Source organism: Xiphias gladius, chromosome 7, assembly GCF_016859285.1.
Source record: "Xiphias gladius isolate SHS-SW01 ecotype Sanya breed wild chromosome 7, ASM1685928v1, whole genome shotgun sequence".
NCBI classification, from domain to species: Eukaryota; Metazoa; Chordata; class Actinopteri; order Istiophoriformes; family Xiphiidae; genus Xiphias; species Xiphias gladius.
Genome location: NC_053406.1, coordinates 29179389 through 29197289, shown reverse-complemented (window position 1 = coordinate 29197289; position 17901 = coordinate 29179389). Strand labels below are relative to the sequence as shown.

At 44.8% G+C, this 17901-nt stretch overlaps 2 protein-coding genes and 3 non-coding genes across 5 annotated transcripts; all 5 read right to left on the bottom strand.

The window, feature by feature from the left end:
* Positions 1 to 319: 319 nt before the first annotated feature.
* Positions 320 to 5596, bottom strand: kctd14 (potassium channel tetramerization domain containing 14). Its single transcript, XM_040130580.1, has 4 exons — positions 5475 to 5596; positions 2107 to 2331; positions 1795 to 1929; positions 320 to 1070 (listed from the first exon to the last, which is right to left on the bottom strand). Exons 1-4 carry the CDS (start codon positions 5526 to 5528, stop codon positions 759 to 761), a joined length of 726 nt encoding a protein of 241 aa, XP_039986514.1. The 5' UTR covers positions 5529 to 5596; the 3' UTR covers positions 320 to 758.
* A 1738-nt stretch (positions 5597 to 7334) lies between these two features.
* On the bottom strand, positions 7335 to 13302 carry rps3 (ribosomal protein S3). Its single transcript, XM_040130579.1, has 7 exons — positions 13181 to 13302; positions 12017 to 12147; positions 11345 to 11438; positions 10038 to 10132; positions 8852 to 9039; positions 8405 to 8608; positions 7335 to 7418 (listed from the first exon to the last, which is right to left on the bottom strand). Exons 1-6 carry the CDS (start codon positions 13208 to 13210, stop codon positions 8409 to 8411), a joined length of 738 nt encoding a protein of 245 aa, XP_039986513.1. The 5' UTR covers positions 13211 to 13302; the 3' UTR covers positions 7335 to 7418; positions 8405 to 8408.
* On the bottom strand, positions 7822 to 7970 carry LOC120792608. Its single transcript, XR_005707869.1, has one exon. It is a non-coding gene; the product is annotated as a small nucleolar RNA SNORD15 (small nucleolar RNA).
* LOC120792609 lies at positions 9315 to 9463 on the bottom strand. The gene has a single exon (XR_005707870.1). It is a non-coding gene; the product is annotated as a small nucleolar RNA SNORD15 (small nucleolar RNA).
* On the bottom strand, positions 10349 to 10498 carry LOC120792607. Its single transcript, XR_005707868.1, has one exon. It is a non-coding gene; the product is annotated as a small nucleolar RNA SNORD15 (small nucleolar RNA).
* Positions 13303 to 17901: the final 4599 nt, after the last annotated feature.

The window sequence follows — 17901 nt, the reverse complement described above, 5'->3', positions numbered from 1 at the left end:
GTGCAAAATATAATACAGAACAGTCAGGTATTTCACATGAAGCTGATTTGCAAGGAGAAAGCTCAATATGTGAATACCTGTATGACGCCATTAAATCTAACACCACAAACTTTGGCTTTCAAGATGGTTTGAAGGTGGGCGATGACACCCTGGACAAAAGTATTATTCATTTCAATGCTGTTGATTTGTAATACATTATATTATCCAGGTGTTCTTGTTAATATGTCCAGTCCCCTGTAGGTGATCAAGTGCACGGAAGGTACCTGAATAACGTACTTCTAAACTGTGAGTGAGTGAAACAATGATTTCGTAACTGGGTAGTTTATTGCTCATTAAAGGTTCGCTACAGTAAAACATGATTTCAATGACATTACACAGGATATGGAACAATATTTATATTTATAAGCATCTAATTAATTTTTTTTTTAATTTTAATTAATTATAAGATTATAAGGTCTTTGTTTTAAGAAGTCGTGGATATATAAATACTTTGGTGGATCCATCACTATCTGAAACCACAGTACCTTTGAAATCCATTACAAACAGATGCTGTACTGACCCCGTGTGTCTAAAATGGTTGGTGTTTTTTTTAGACGGGGGCATAGACATACAGCTTGACTTAAAAATATTTTGGAAAAACTGAAGCAACTTGGTCTTTTAACTCATGTAATTTATCAAAATGCTACCTGTTATTTTCAGAAACAATATGCAGAGGTTCAAATTCTGCTCTGAATACAAACAGAAAAGCAGCCTTCTCTTCACCACCAGGTGAAAATGAGTTTGTAGAAGTAGTCGTAGCTCCTGGACAGGAAGCTTTTCTCCACGACGTGAGGCTGGACGCGCACCTTGTAGCCCTGATTCTCGATGTCCATCTTTACACAGTCCAGCAAGTCTTGAACGGAGGGGACGGCCTTCCAGGGCCCGAACGTCACCACCGACTCCTTGTCCGCCTCCAGGCTGTTGATGGCGTTGTCATAGAAACCCCAATCCTCCTCCGTCCGCAGCACACAGATCATGATGGTGGAGTGGCGGGCGGCGATGGCCTCGGCTCTGGCGATACGAATCAGCACCTGGACGAAGGGTGAAATTACGGCGAATCATTTTTCGTGGACTGCGGATTACAGGAGACATTTCGAGAGTCGATGGCCAGCTGGAGTCTGCTGATTTCCCCCGAACTGGTCATAGCCGCTGGTTCAGGAGCTACTTTCCCTTTTCTTTTAGAGACTGAGTCAGTGTCATTTAACACAGAAAAACACAAGTGGCATGGATCATTTAATCATATATGATGTGATGAGATGATGGTTACAATGCTACGGTCTTCGATCCTGACACATTTCATTTTTTCTGTCAATTGGGTCTTTGCAGTGGCTCTTAATACTACAGCACTGGCTGCTACGACTGTTTTCAGCAATTCAAATGGTGTGTTGTGCCCGCTGACTGCTGACTGGTGTTTGCCGTCCTTGTTGGCAAAACCACTGAGCTACTCAGAGCTTTGTAGAGCTAAGGCTCCGCTGATTTATATAACAGAAATTCAGCAAAAATATTTGAATAAAATTGCCATGAAAAAGGGGCAACAAAGTCAGACTACATCAGCACAAAGAAAGGTAAAAGCTGTTGCGCCGCTGGGAACGTGACTTCCATTAACCGGGGAGTAGAAAGACACCCGTGAGAGCAGAGCAGCGAAGCTGGAGACTACTGAGGAATTCATAGGTTACGGGTGGTCGGCAATTGTCGTGGAGTTTTGGTGGCAGTTGGTTTTTTGTGTTGTCGCCACATAAGGTGAGCGCGGCTGACCTCGATGTTTTCTTTGTAGTGGGGGACTCTGGAGAGGAACTGCTGTCTTCCCACCAGCTCTCCAAACATCTGAGGGCTCTCCTCCAAACGTTTGATGAGCGGTCTGACGTTGTAGTACACTGCCTCCCTGTGGACCTGCAGAAACACACGCACGTTGGTTCAGACGCACAAGGGAGGTCGGTTTCAAAGTGCCTCTCGGAAAAATACCATTGTCTTTATACAGTTTACCAGTAAACCATCGGTGAGGACTCCTTCACGACTGACCGATGCTATATCAGGCTTATCCTTATAAATTAACCGAAGGACCCAAACCTCCTGGACGTTCTCTGTGGGCAGCCGGTCCGATCTCAGGAACTCGAGGACAGCTCCAAAGTGCGAACCATCACGGTCGATGAAGTAGCGTCCCTGTGCGTCAGTGCGTGCTTTGGGCTGTCCGCTGAGCAGCTCAGCCAGCTTGGAGTCGGGGTGTCTCCGCAGTGTGCTCAGGGAGGTGCTGAACAGGTGACCGCCAACGTTTAACTGCACCACAGGAGAGTGCTGAGGGGAGAGAATGTTCGTGCAATTTATCAAACTGTTTTCTCCCCTTTTGTTGCCTGTCTGGGTGGAGCTTTTGCTCTGCTGCTTTGGAGACAGTTAACAGTTGTTTAATAGTTTCGACTGAACATGTCCGGCAGGAGAAATGACTGAACCTCAGAACGCAAATTTCATTTATGGTTGCACATAAAATAAATCAAATGGAGATATTAATAAATGTATCAAAGAGGAGAAGATAATGTTCCAGTAGTGTCTCAAACAGGAGTCAACAACTGTTTTTATTTTTTAAAAACACGAGTCAACTTTAAGTCTGTTGTTTCTGACAGCTACTTTAATTTTAGAGATAAGGTAGTAAAGATAGGGGTTTACAGGGTTCGTCCTCCGTAAAGTAGTGGTTTCCAAAGGTTTCTCAAACCGCCGCCTGTCACGTTGGCTCATGCGTTAGCTAAACACTTCGATCAGAGCTGAGCCCATATATCAGGAGACATTCGCTTACGGCAGCTATCGGCATATCAGTGCTGCCACGTACAAACGACGGACGATAAGTAAAGTGAATGTTAGGGCTGCAACTGTGATTATTTTCATTGTCATTTAAGCTGGTGATTATTTTTTGATCCATGTCAGAAAATAGTAAAAACTAATGCCCAGTGCTATTTTCCCAAGCCCAAATTCATCTCTTCAGATGTCTTTCTCTGACCAATAGCCCAAAACTCAAAAGATATTTAGTTTAATATCACAGAAGACTAAGAAAACAGCAAACAGCAAGCTTTTACATTTGAGAGGCCTGAATTGGATTACTGTTGGCATTTTTGCTTAGAAATTACTTAAATGATTAATCCGTTACGAAAACCGTTTAATTACACTAAACAATTAAACCACAAATCATTTGAGTTCTCAGTAAATTGCAGTGAAAGATGTGTTGCAGCTAGTTTAAAAACAGAGTCGATGCTACATAGTTTGTCCACCAGAGAGCGACGGCAAGTTTGTTTTTCAACCAATGTCCCGCTCACTACAAACTGTATCTTGGTCACAGTTCTGTAGTCGTCGAATGTACGGGATCCTTATCAAAAATGTTTGCTCATGTCATGTGAAAGGAGCAATGAAAAAAAAAAAGAAAAAGATATGATCGATGTATTGTTAAACTTGCAACTATCGATGTCAGTATCGGTCCCAAGAATCCAGTAACAGTCGGGCCATGTTAGATACATTAGATAAATTATTAAATCAGATGAATATGAGGAATGTATAGATGAAAACTTGGCCTGCGTGTGGCTGCTAAAATCTGCCCACATCGTTATATTATAGCCAAAGTAGTCCCCAACGAATTATTCAAAGTGGTGACTGACAGAAATGAAATCATCATAGTCTTGCAATGGATTATGGGAGTAGAAATGTCAAGTGTTTGCGGGCTGCGGTTTCATACCTTATTACATTTCTCTGTTTGGTGTCATTCTGAAATGAACAGTTTGGGTTTAACTTAGATGCTGATTGGACGTAGTGAGAAAACTTGGGAACTTTGGGAACTTGTGATGACCACTTATAATCATTGTCACTGCATAATAAATGATACGTTTGATTAAACGACAGTAAAAAAAAAAAAAAAAAAAAAAAAAATCTGTTCTTGGGACTCACTGCGAACACTAAAATACCACAGCACATCAGTAACTCTAACACACACACACACACACACTGTGTGCTGAGTAGCTACAAGAAGCACAAGAAGGGCGGCGGCATGAGTCACCTAACACCAACACATTGCTTTGCTCAGGCTGATAAGACCACATGCCTCTGCTGTCCGTCAGAAAATCACTGATGTCTCTTATTCCTGAAACACCCAGTCACAGCGGCGGCGACAGCAGGCACACAGGGTCTCATCGTTCACCTTAAACTGTCCCCATGTTTCCATCTTCCGACTTTATAGGCCTTTTGGAAAAAATGCGAAATCCATACTGAATAATAGAAGCTGAATGACAGACAGGCGGGAATGTAAACAACAACCTGATCTGTATTGGCCATGTACAGTCTACAAAAACAAGGCAACACTCACATTGAGCACACATGGCCGACGTTGCAGTGTTTGGATCGACTAATGCAATGTCTTATTGTGGCCCAGTGGTGACTGAGTGAAACCTATGAGCTTTCAGTCAATCTGATCAGAACAGGCAGATAAATAATCACAAACTAAACAACTTAATCCAACTTAAATACGGACAAGCCTGTGCAGCATCTTGAAAGCGCTTTATAATCTCTTTTGCAACTGTTCTTTTTAAGTTCCCCTCCAGCCACGTTCTAAAGTATGATTGATTATTTTTTCAAACATGGTTTCCAACCACATAAAAAGTGAGAAAAATAAAGCAAATCTAAGCCGCCTTCCTCACTGAGACTCCGTGGACCGGGCCTGGTGCCCCGGTGGGCCGCTGAAGGAGCAGGCAGCATCGGGGGGGCTCGCGGTGGAGGAGACACCCGTTCCGCTGATGGTAAGAAGCAGAGGTAACTAAGCACATTAACCCGGTACAGTACCAGAGTGCAACTTTGAGGTGCTTGGGCTTTACTGGAGCATTTACTTTATACTCCCACTCCCCTGCAATTCAGACTTTTTACTCCACTACATTTCCTTGACAGCCATAAATGTACTACAAAACCATACAATGGGCTTTTTAAATACAACACACTATTAAAGTCTAAACCAGAGGTTCCCATATATCCTAAATATTGTAATTTTTTCAGATATAATAGACCAGAACGAATGTTTCCCTCTGAGATGTGGCGAGGTCGACGTTTTCTTTAAACTGTGCAGTACTTGAGGACAAGCACCTAGTTAATTCCACCACTGTGGCTGTCATATGAAAAGCCGAAGGAGGGTAAATAACCTCCCGACCAGAGACAACTCCTTACTCCTGCCTCGTCAGACTAACTCGGGAGTTTCCTCGGGGTTTCCGTGGGAGGACGGTGGCTGTTCAAACCGCCTTGAACAAACGCCCCAAGGCGACAGACTGGCCAAATACAGGAAAAACGACGGCGAAAAATAAAGATTCTGCATGAAGCCCGTCCGCCTGCTCGCTCCCTCAGCGGGTACCAGGTTCCGGAGGCTCCCGCTGCTCCGCTCAACACTCGACACACGGGGCTCAAACCCGGTTTTTCCTTACTGGGCCGGCGGGCGCGGAATGCCTCTCGGGTGACTTGTAGTCCGGCAGACTCATCTCGCCGTCCAGCCTTCGTCCAGGTGTCCGGGCGGGAGCTGGGAGCTTCTACGCCGCTCGACAGGTAGGAGCCGGGGCGCGGCCTAACCCGGACCTGATGCTTTAGTGCTGCGAAGAGGAGTCACTCGGTCGTAGGATCTTTCTCGGGACCACACGCGAAGTTAGACCAATATTTGATTAAGCTAGGCGACGCGAGGGCTACACGAACTACCCTCAAACATACCTGTACAGACCGAGGGTTATTTATTTACCTATAACTCCCACGGTTCCGTGTAGTCTGTGTTTTGCTTTCATCTTTACGTTTCGACCTGTCCGTGTGGCTGTAACATTTTGTTAACTGCGAGGCCCATTTCCACGGAAGCATTCGCCGAAGAAAACGCTCGTCTATAACTCCGACGCACTGTCTCATAAGTTACGAGATCCGGACCCCGTGAATCCGAGACAGAGCGCCGCAACGGACGGGAGCCTCGGAACTGGCCTGAGAATCGGCGGGTGTTTAGGATTTCCTGAGTTTCAGAGTAATTCACTCGTAGTCGCAAGCTCGCCCCGTGGTACCGGGCAAAACCGACGTGTTAGCAGCTAAGTCGTCGCACGTAAGTTTTCGGTGTAAACGGACCCAGGCTAAACCACGGGGCGCTGCTCACTGTATCCATGGCAACACTATATTTCCCGTTTCCTGTAAAAACTTGACTTTTTTCACACAAATTTTTGTTTTTTTTAACTCGGCGTTTTCCGAAATATTTTGTTGATTAAAAAACCCCTTATACCGATATTTAATCTTATTATGTACAGCTGAGATCGCCTTGATAGGACTGGTAAATCAAGAAGCGCCAGAATTCCCTTCTTCTCAAGAAAAATTAATTCAAATTAATTTTTTTTATCTCGTAATTTTGATTTGGTGGCTTATTGTGATAATTATTTTTTATGCTGACTTACCTTTTCCTCTTTATTTTCTTTTACTAGCAACACAAAAAAAAAAAAAAAAAAAAAAAAAAGATCTCCATGTGCCTGCGGGTGGAGTTTCTAACCTTGGCTTTGAAAAGCCACCGATATAGTTTGATCAACATAAAAAAAAAGTAGAAAGTTTGAATAGGTCAAAAATCGTGAAATAATGGACAGACGCTCAAATGAACGACGCCTTACATCCAGCGAAAAAGGTTCATGGCAGATCGATGCATTCCTTTACCATCAGACGACAAAGTTGAATCTTTTCGCCTTTTCGTTGCTCATCCTGAAGACTTCGTCCGCAGCGGGATGAGAACCGGAGCAGAGCGAGACGTCTGCCGGCCTCCCTTCCGGTTGAGGAGTACCGCTTGACCTCAAGCTCGCTGCTCCGTCGGTGCGGACCACGCTGAAAGTCTGTCACGAAACCCGTTTCCAACGCGGTGTACATTCGTCCGAACCGGTGTTGAGAGAGGTTTAGAGGCAGCAGGAGCGCGCCAGGTAGTGTATTAGGTCTTGGGGTACTGCTGCGCACCGATGGCAGATGGTGCCTTTTCATTAAGAATGATTCAGACCGGCTGAAAGAATGAAGGTGCCGAAGGCTGTGGCAGGAAATACACGCAGTCCTTCCCCAGTATCAGAATTTATTGGTCCTGTGGAAAGTCAGAGTTGACTTTTTGAGGGGCTCGTCCCATTCTAGTGCTCAGCCGCATTGTTCATTCATTTGCCTTTCTATTTTAAACAAAATTAAGGTACTGAAAGAGGAGCTTCACATTTAATTCACCCTGGAGAGACTCGTAATTCCCTGACTTTTTCTGGGATTTAAAGACTGAACATTGTGCGCAACAAAGTGACCACAACATGTTTAAGTGTGTTTTCCAGATTTTATTGTTTTTGTACACAAAAAACAAAGGGTCTTTCTTCCATCTGGTGGAACGGTTGAAAAACCTGTAAAAAACAAAAGATAATCAGAATTAAAAACCGGCTTCAAACACTCAGGTAAATTTGATCCTGCTGAACAAAGCGGCGCTATTACTGTGTTTTCTTAATGACAAAACCAATTAATGGTTTTAGCCAAAGTAAAGTCACGACTGATCGACACCTCACAGCCGGTTCGTGTAGGTTCAACTTCTGCTACGTTTCTGGCTTAAGCTGATTTGCCAGCCAGGGTATAAACTCAACATTTGTTTTTCAGATTTTCAGCAATCATACTAGATTTAAAGCAATCTTAAAACTGTATTTTAAAGCTTCTGGCGATTTAAAGTATATCAAGAGGCAAAAATCAGATTCTCTAAGCCGACTTTTCCCCAAAGTTGCTTTACGCAGCTAGATGTGTTTGTAGTGCTTCAACCCTTCTCAGACAAATGCCTCGATGTCTTCAAATGAAAGGACTCCCTGCTCTGAGGAACTGGAACAGAACCACAGAACGTGAATCTGAGCCAGTAACCACCAGAACCAGACTGAGTTCTGTTCCGACTCGTCATCGTATCATCACCGAAGGGACAAAAACTAAGACTAGAACTTGCTTCGATTTAATACCTGTTATTGCCCACGCATTCTAACGTCAAGTGGATAAATAAAGCGCAATTTGTTTACCTAACCAGCCCTGCCTACTGGATCAAATTTTCACTTTGATGCACCCAGTACGCAACCAGTGCCAGCTTGGGCCAAAGATCCTCTGCTATCAAACAGTTATTAAACTGGATGGAAGCAGCTGTGGTGCTTCAGTTTGTTTTTAGGAGCATTATAAAGATCACCACCGTTTCAAGATTACAACCATCTTCTCATGATATCAGGCCACTATGTTAAAGATAGTGTTGCTATGGTGCCGAATAGAACCATAACTAGGAGTCTGTTGGATTACCAAAACACTGAAATGACAAAGTCTTTGGGTAACTGCCTCTTCACGGTGATGGGACCCTGTTGTCTCTTACCCTCTTATGCGGTGGGCACAGGTGCTCCCTGGGGCATGACAGGCACCTCTGGCTTGGCCCCCTTCTGCTCAGACATGGGTGTGGTGGGCAGGGTCTCCTCCTTGGGCTCCACAATGCTGACGTGGTCAGGCAGGGGCTTCTTGGGGCCAATCTTACCGCTGGGGTCCCAGGGAAGCATGATCTTCACCTTGATGCCGAGCACACCTGAGGATGACCAAGAGAACCCATCAATAAACATGCAAAGGAAAACTATGAAGTAGAGCCAAAAAACATCCTCTTAACATTCATGGACCACAAGTATCATGTGGCTTAGTTCCAGTTCCAGTAATCAGGTTCTCGTACCGGCAGAAAACCCTCCAAATGTCAAACACCAAAGTAAAAAGGTGTTATATCTTTAATGTTGCTGCCGAGTCCCTGCTGCCATGTCCCTGATCGAGCTATACCCACCCTGCCTTAGCAGGACGTGGCGGACTGCTGTGTCGACGTAGTAGTTGACGGGGTCTCCGCTGTGGATCATCAGGCCGTCCACAAACTTCATGGACTTGGCCCTCTGACCCCTCAGCTTGCCGGAAACCACAACCTCGCAGCCCTTGGCACCGCTCTCCATGATGAACCTCAGAACACCGTAGCAAGCCCTGAAGAGCGGAGGGGTAAGAACAGTGTTAACATACAGCCATTTACTAAGAATTACTGTTTGTTCTTTTAGGGAAACTGAAGGCCATGAAAGCAAGTATTGATTCTAAGCTTTAGGTTTATTAAATCCAGCTTTTATCTGTAGTGCTTTAGTTACTTGCTCTGGTCAGTCTGTTGGCATGTCATTGACGGATCTTCACAGAGACAGATTCTCTCTGTTCGCTCCCGATACGTTACTTTAAGCGGGTAAAACAATGTGTGTTTGTAGTGCTTCAACCCTTCTCAGACAAATGCCTCGATGTCTTCAAATGAAAGGACTCCCTGCTCTGAGGAACTGGAACAGAATCACAGAACGTGAATCTGAGCCAGTAACCACCAGAACCAGACTGAGTTCTGTTCCGACTCGTCATCGTATCATCACCGAAGGGACAAAAACTCTGACGCTGAACAAACGCGTCACCCCGAGAATCTACTTGGTATTTCTGATAGCATCATCAAATCAGCTCTGCAGAGATACATCCTGCTTGCATTTGCATTTTTGAGGAGGCTAAAGTCGGCTACGATGTTTATCAGTTAATCCTGGTATAATGTTTCAAACATGTTACTTGCTTCACTAAATTAAGACCACATTTTCTCCCCGTGTTCTGTTTTAAAGGACGTGGTGTACAGAATATGGCAGATATCAGCCTCAAGCAACACTCCTTATGAATCCTGCCCTGGCAAAATGGTGAAACTGGAGTAAAGGCGGGGGGCTGCTCGCAAGGTAACATTTCGGATATGATGTGAAGGGATCCAATATTTTTAAAATCTGACCGCTGCAGTGAAGGGATCCTTCTTGGCTTAAGTTTCTAAAAAGATATACATTCACAGTCGAGACTTAGTGTCACGTCACCTTTAAGATAAAGAGCCGCGACAATGAAGCCAGAGCAGGTTATGAGCATGATGAATAAGTTATGCCAGCGACAGTAAATCCTTCCAGTTCCTGTATAACACTGCTTACCTACGAACAGCCAGGCCTCCCAGCAGCTTGTAGCGCAGGGACTCTGCCTGAGCGATGGCACACAGACCACGGGTGGCAACCTTCTCAGCATACAGCTAACAGAGAGGGGGGAGGACAGTTCAGTCAACCATCATGCATGCTGCCAATGTAAAACTACAAAATGACTCCTAAACCCATTAGTGAGTCAGAACCACTATGTTCTCATTACATTGGATTAATATCAGATACACGAGTTTACTGTTTCCTAGAGTTTGCTCTCATCCTTTCTGGGCTCTGTTTTAGGAAATGCAGTACACTCCTGATGCTTTGACCCTTCTCAGACAAATGCCTCTATGTCTTCATGTTGAAAGGACTCCCTGATCTGAGGAACTGGAACAGAACCACAGAACGTGGACCTGAACCAGTAACCAGCAGAAACAGATCGAGTCCTGTTCTGTCTCGTCATCGTATCATCACTGAAGGGGGGGGGGGGTAATACCGATTTAGGAGCCTTTGCATCTGCATTCACAGCAATAGACTATTCACTGTAGCCAAGCATTTGGCATCATTGTACATCTATCACATTTGGTCTGAAATGTAAACCGGCTTACCAAAGTTTAAAAGACACTTTAAATGGGTTAGAAAATAGATACTGAGTGAAAACTGAGTACATTAATCAGCTTGAAAACAAGACTGTACCATTTGCCAGATCACTGCACAACTATGAAAGAATGAAATTCTTTTTATCCTTGCAGTAAGTTTTTAAAAGTTGCCTTAAGACCTGCTATTACTACCCCAGCAATGGTCCTTGAAATGACTTGCATTCTATGTGTTAAGCACAAACGTGTGTGTGTGTGTGTATATCTGTGTAGGTATGCACTACGTATTCTATGTATGTAAGTACTATGCCCATGGGAAAATCTTTTGCACAATCATGTTTGTTGTAGAGCACTTTGGCACCAACCTGGTTTGTCTTTTAAAGTGCTCTATAAATAAATTTGACCTTGAACTTAAAAAAAAAAATCTTAGTATGTATCTAACTTTCTCTTGTGCCTGAATTTGAATGCCACCTTCACACCGTTCAATGCTGTAGATATTATGGATTATTGCATTAATCGTAGGGACTTTTAGACATTTTGCACAGATTTAAAGACAAAGCTGTAACCAATTATGAATATTAATAGCATGGATTTGTTTTCCGGCAATAAGGTTCACTAAACAAAATGCTATTAAAACTGCTGGTATCCCAATACAGATTTTTCTCTCTTTCTGCATTAACAGATTCTAGTTAACATTTCGCTTCATGTAATTCATCCTGGTTCCCCTACCTCCACACTGCCCTCAGGGAAGCCAAACCTCTTCTGGACCACGGCGGTCAGCTCTCTGATCCGACGGCCCTTCTCTCCCAGAACATTCTGGGTCCTAAAGACAGTTTAAAACATTTAGGGTTACACTGCATTCCTGGGTAAAAAAAAAAAATAATAAAAGCAGCTGTCAACAGCATCCAGTTTTGTCATAATGTCACATTCACGTCATGGCATGAATAGGAAAGACACCGATATTAACGAATCTGTGACATTCACGTCGTCAAGCTTGTTGTAGGACTACAGGGGTGGTCGTGTGAGGACCAAAAGATTGTGCAGTGTCAACAGTGCCATGTCCATTAAATATGTCCCGTATTAGTAGGTGCAAGGTTGGATATATCAGTACTTTCAGGGGAGAAACAACAAACCAAAAAACGGTTTCCAAATTGTAATAACTACTTGGAAGTTAATGGGAACGCTACTTAAAGGTCCATACCTCATTATTGAAATAACTTTGAAATGACGTGAATGTGGCATATGGCAACGCTTATTAAGGTCAGGCCACGATCCTGAGATATGGACATGGTTACAGGTGTGGTTGTCATCTGCTAAAGTGAATGACAGACACTTACGCAGCACATAGTTTAGTTTAGTGTGTCAACGCACGTATAACAACCTTAAAGTCTGAAGACTCACCTAGTAGCCAGGATGATAATCTCAGTCCTGGTTGGAGTCACACGCACCTCCACACCGGAGTAGCCATCCTCAGCAAGCTCGCGAGTCAGGAACTCGTTCAGCTCGGCCTTGAAGATACCGTCTGAGACGAACTGAGGACGGAGAGAAGGGTCAGATTCAGATGGAAACAACTGGCCATCACTTAGAAGAAAAGCATGGGACGCTGCATTTTTAACAGGGACAATTTCAAAAGAATAGATCCTTAATTCTTCACCTTTTAAACGGGAAACTCCAGGCTAAGGCTGGAGGGGTTTGGATTTAGTTCAGGCCAACTCAGACCCGTAGAGACAAACTCTAGAGATGCTCCACAGACAGTGAATACGGGGGCGAAATGAGAGCAGTTCTGTGTTTTTACCGGGATGTACGGGCACGTTCAGACTGACAGCAGTCCAGACGCTGGGCTGCGGTACAGAAACCCTTCGTTAACCTACACGTGTGACATCGCTGAATCAAGTACCAACTTCAGCGGATGTTTAGTTATGTCTCATCCCACCAAATACACAGGAACCAGTCGTCAGCTCTATTACAAGGTGCTTTTAACGCCAATAAACCCAAATACGATGCTGCTTCCCGTCGTTTGTTTCCATATTAAATACAATCCATTTACGGCCTTCGGATGTTTTATTCAAACGTCGCATACGCTCTATAACTACATAAACTACTCTTTAATAACTAAACGCCCGCATATCTGCCGGTATATCAGGGATAAGCGGCGTTTTCTCGGTCTCCTATCACTTGACTGCGAAGCTAGCTCACCAGCTAACCCACATTACGAGAACTAGAGCACACCAAGGCGACGGGCAGCGATATTTCACCATGGCTTCACTTTGAGGTCTGGTGAAACCGCCTCGTACACAACCCGCCCGAGAGTTTTAACCGGGCCTCATGTCTGTGGGTCCGTCACTTTAACTCACAGCCGGCCGCGGTGCACCGAACCATGCTAGCGAGCCAAATGAGGAGGTCGTTGCGCCGGCATCATCTGGATCAATCCTCTCCGGACCGGCGGAGCACAAGCTCGACTAACACCGGGACGAACACCAAACGCTCGTATTCTAACCGCCGCGACACCATTTTTACGGAAACTCGTTGTCTCTGTGAGTAAAACGCGGATAAAACAGTGCTAACCTTCCTCTTCTTGGAGATTTGCACCGCCATCTTCCAATAGGCCGTAGACAGGAAAGGACCGTCAACGGACGCGGAAATGCTTTTATACCAAAAGGTCAAACTTCCTGTGACGTCCTCTTCAGGGTGCCGCTGGGACTTGTAGTCCCCCTCCCCCCCTCCCCATGCCGGAAAACAAGCACAGAAGTCGCTCCCAGAAAGATGAGTGGCGGGAAGTACCTAAGTACATTTACTCTAAGTACAAAGTGGAGTATTTAACTGACGTGTACAGATACTAAATATTTCCTCCACTACTGAGAAAGACGCACTAGCAGACGAACCTCCGAATTCTTTCCCGTTGTGTCTATTATTGGAGTCTCTGCGGGGTTTTACCAGATGTGCCTTCTGCATGCTGAGCGGAAGTCGGGCGTATTTATCTAACGACGCCGATTAGAGCAACGTTGTTCACACCTCGGCGCAGGTATTTAAAGGTCTGCCCGGGTGTTTTTAACAGGTTTTGAAAAACGACTGGACTATGAATCTGCATCTGCGGTATATACCACACAAAGCCCCAGTTATTATTCTCTCTAGTCCTATTTTTAGATCATTTTGTTCTAAATGTTTTTCTTGTACTATACTGATTTTTTTTTTTTTTTTTTTTTACTGTAATTAAAGTATCTGCTTTTATTTTATTCCTTTTACGCGTGTCTGCTGCTTGGATTATTTTCCTGTATGTTTAAACCATTTTCTTTTCTTCGGTATTTATTGACAAGATTTCAAGATTCGGGATCAACTTCATGCCGAGACGAAACCTGTAAATCGCGTTGAGCGGTAGCTGCTTTGAGGACCGGGTGTGGGTTCAAATCCAAACGAAAACCCGATTCATGGGATGGACGGCAGATGTGTGTACGTGTGTGAAATACCGATAAAAAAAAACTGTTTTAGTCTCGACTCAGTGCAGCGGTTGATGCTGGTGTTGATGTTGATGATTATTATTATGTAGCTTAGTATTAATGTTAGTGTCAGAACTGATAATACACAGTTACACACTTAGATAAAACAATGTAAGAGTTTGTTATGAACGGATATAACCCCCCCACTGTGGATTGTTTTCTGATAGCCACTCAATAAATGCTATTTATGCGGATTTTTCATTCACTTTCATTTATATACTTGACAGATCATTTCAAAAAACGAAAAAAAAAAAGGAAAAATGAACGAAAAACTGCTGTCGCATTTGATTGCTTTATTTTGAAAGATATCACCGGATGTCTTGGCATGGCATAGTTCCTGTCTGACGTTAGTGTTTGGTGGCATAAATGTTTAGTGCCCTCCGGTGGTCACGTCGTGGAACTGCAGCACTACAATAAATCCGCGGCTGAAACGCAGTATTGATTTCAGTATAATCGTTATTTACAGCAACACGTGCAATTAATTACTAGTGCAATTAAAATGCACGCGTTGTTTTTATCTCAAAAACTATTTTATTCAGCGGGCTGATGGTTCCATGTCTCGGCACCAGTGTTTGCTTCCCTCTAGCGGTCACAGGGGAGAACTACTTCAAAGTCACACGTCAAGCTGGACACGATAACATGGAAATACTTTCAAAATAAATCTATAAGACAAAACTGAATCCATTAGAAAACAAATTTGGAAAAATGTTCCTGAAATGATGATACGATTTCTCTGTGGCGACCAGAGACTCTAACGCCACAATCTTCAATGGAAGTAATACAGCTATTTATTCTATTTGGTATTATTTTTTAGTTCAGTCTTAGTTAGTCATGGTAGCGATGTGGTTAGCATCTGAACTAAAACCAGTCCGGGATGCAGGTGCAGCAGGGGGACACAAATACAATTCTGCAACTTATTGAAATTTGAATTCAGAGGCACATTGGAATGTGGCGCTGGTATCCAAACTAACCAAAGTTCCTGTTCTAAAGGCCACTTTGCGGTAGGTATGCGTGGGGCGTAGCCAGCTATGCAAATGTAATGTGTAACAATGTGTCAGTGCAGGAGTTCGTGGGTATTATGCCTCTGCTGCACACCTGGACCTGTCACCGTCAGCGTAAATGTGACGTGTTTTCCGTCGAAAATCATCAGCCCGCACTTCTACCGTCTCTCACCCGGTCGACACACCTGGACTCTAAGCGCGCGTCAAGCTGATCTCACCGAAGCATCGATCACAGAGCCCGACGAACCTCCAGCATTCTTCAGGGAATGAGAACAGCTCGTCTCACCTTGACGCAGACCTTTGCTCTTCACCAGTTTTCGGGCAAAACTATTTTGAAAATCCGGAGCTGTGACCAGATCAGACACATTTCTAGTTCTACACTCTAAGCGGACAAGTGATCTTCTCTTCCTGTGATACTGAACATTTTTCACCTCTCCATTATCGATTCCACACAACACAAAGCAGAACTACACCAGAGCTGATGCCTGGCTCTCCCCTTTCTCCTAAAACGTCCTGCCTAAAGACATTTCCCGTGCGCCTACACGGCAAGGATCCTGTTTAATGTCTGTAACCGTTTCCCAGTCCGCAACCTTTATTGGTCACTTACAGCCGGACTCAGCCGCTTGGCTGGAGGCGTTTGCCGCTCGGTTCTGTTGTGCGTCTTAAAAGCGTTTTCCTCCTTCATTTGCAGGATGTTTTCCTACCGCGAAATGGAAGCGTTAACTGACTCAACCGGCAACACGTTGTCAACCACAGTTTGTCCTTTACAGGGTTCAGAACAGGAATCTGAACCTTCACTTGGTCCCTCCCTCGGTCCACGTAGACCCGGCTATGAAGTGGTTAAAATGTAAGTCCTCTCCCTGAGTTGAAAAGATGAAGCTTTCTTCGAGTTTTAGAAGACGGTGCACGCACACGCACCTTGCACGCACCATCGTTAGTAGCTAGCGTCGTTTACGGGTTCAGAGTTACACACATACACCGATGAGCCAAAACCCTGCGACCCCTCACAGATGGAAGCGAATAACGTTGATTGTTTCGTCACAGCAGTGCATGTCAGCAAGTGAACAGTTGGTTCTCGCGGTCGGCGTGTTGGATGAGGGAGAAACGGGCAGGTGTGAAGGCCCCAGGGACTTTTACAAGGGCCAAATGATTGTGGCCAGGTGACTGGGTAAGCGCATCTCCAGCCGAGGTGCTGGCCGTCGGCGGCGGCGAGGGGGGGGCAAACCGCGAACCGGAGCATCGGCGACGCAGGCCAGCCCCTCTGGTCCGAAGTTGCCCAAAATAGGAACGATGGTTATGGGAGGATTGTGGTCAAAACCCACGGAGCGGCGACACACCCTCGCTGCGTGCGGGCCGCGGACGGAGTGTGAGCAGGTCACTGCCTCCGAATGATGCAGTTACACGTGGGGCCAGTGAGCGAACGACATCGGTGGCAGTCGCGATCCATTCGGTGCCCCGGGTGAAAGAAAGGAAAACATTGAGGTTGGTCACGCGCTATGCTGGTTGGTCTTGGGTTGCTTGACTTTAAATGTACTTTATCCTCAGTAAGTTTAGGGAAAAGCAGCGGGTCACCACTGGATTACAAAGCCGCTCGATGAAATGGACCAAAGGTTTAAAGTGAAAACGTGTGACGACGCGGACACTGCCCCCTGCTGTCTCCGCGGCCTCATCAACAAACCCAGTGCAAACTCTCTGCGTGATGACAGAGTAGCTCCGAATCCACATTCCCGAGACTCTGACACTAGCTTTCCAGGATAATTCTGTTTTGTTCGAATTGGTTCTTAGTTTTGTAGTTTTGTACTTTTCATGACAACACTGTACCCACCAGTTGACTCACCGAGACGCCGCTGAACGGAGTCAGGTAGGTTTTTTTTTTTTTTAAAAAGCTGGGGAAAAAAAGTCACCCCTCCTTGCACCGGAAAGCTGTAGGTCAGAGTTGAGGCAGGACGCTGGTCTGTAAACTGCGCTCGATGTTTACAAGGGACAGTTTCCGCGGTGGCCTACGTTTTCTCTCAAAATAATAACCCGAGGGTTTGTTTGGAACACGCCCGGCCGTCTGGCCGCTTGTGTTTCTTACCTCATTTGACTGATTCTTAGCCTTGTCTCCGTGTTTCCAGATCTCATCCACTGACCCTGAGAGTACAATGTAATTACCACAGATGCGAGTAATGGCCGGAACAAATGAAAATGAAGCCTAAGCTTGAATAAAGACGAACTGTTCTTCAAACTAAGCCTGATTCCAAACCTCGTCCCCCTTCGGTCAGAAAGGTGTTCTGCTCACCTGCCCTTCACCGTGCAGACTGATGTACGCGCTGAAGTTGTTTTCACATTCACCTGCTGGGAACGTTTCTCTGTGCTCACCTTAGATCTCCCTTTTTAACAAGTACCTACAAGTGTCACAACTAGTTCGGAGCCTATCGTGGTCCGAAATGCAACCAAGTGTGATGTGGACACCTGCATTCATTGAGAACGGACTTGAGCGGGAGACATTTTGTGTCCTGCAGTTCTTCCAGCTTTTGAAATAAAGACTATTTGCGTGTTTATAGATTTTTCAATGAAGGAGGAGGAGTAGATGTAAATTTTAGGAATTTTTAAGGAGGTAATTGAACCTTTTATTGTGGAAAAACCATCTCACACACAAAAGTCAAAGTTGAGTATTTTTGTAGCTTAAAACATGTTTAGAAAATCAGAAAATCAAGTCTCAACCCTCAGACAAACCTCCGGGGTGGTAAAGAATGGACTTTCCAAAAGCCAGCTTGTTCCTCACCAGGTTAGAAGACCAGGATCACAC

What these genes read in the sequence shown, in the direction of transcription:
- rps3 (XM_040130579.1), bottom strand. Translation starts at nt 13,210, where the DNA reads ATGGCGGTGCAAATCTCCAAGAAGAGGAAG. An exon ending in ATTATCATCCTGGCTACTAG is followed by an intron (nt 11,439 to 12,016) that starts GTGAGTCTTCAG and finishes AACTGTCTTTAG; the next exon opens with GACCCAGAATGTTCTGGGAG. An exon ending in GGAGGCCTGGCTGTTCGTAG is followed by an intron (nt 9,040 to 10,037) that starts GTAAGCAGTGTT and finishes TCCGCTCTTCAG; the next exon opens with GGCTTGCTACGGTGTTCTGA.
- kctd14 (XM_040130580.1), bottom strand. Translation starts at nt 5,528, where the DNA reads ATGAGTCTGCCGGACTACAAGTCACCCGAGAGGCATTCCGCGCCCGCC. An exon ending in CCACAGAGAACGTCCAGGAG is followed by an intron (nt 1,930 to 2,106) that starts GTTTGGGTCCTT and finishes GTGTTTCTGCAG; the next exon opens with GTCCACAGGGAGGCAGTGTA. An exon ending in ACTACAAAGAAAACATCGAG is followed by an intron (nt 1,071 to 1,794) that starts GTCAGCCGCGCT and finishes CCCTTCGTCCAG; the next exon opens with GTGCTGATTCGTATCGCCAG.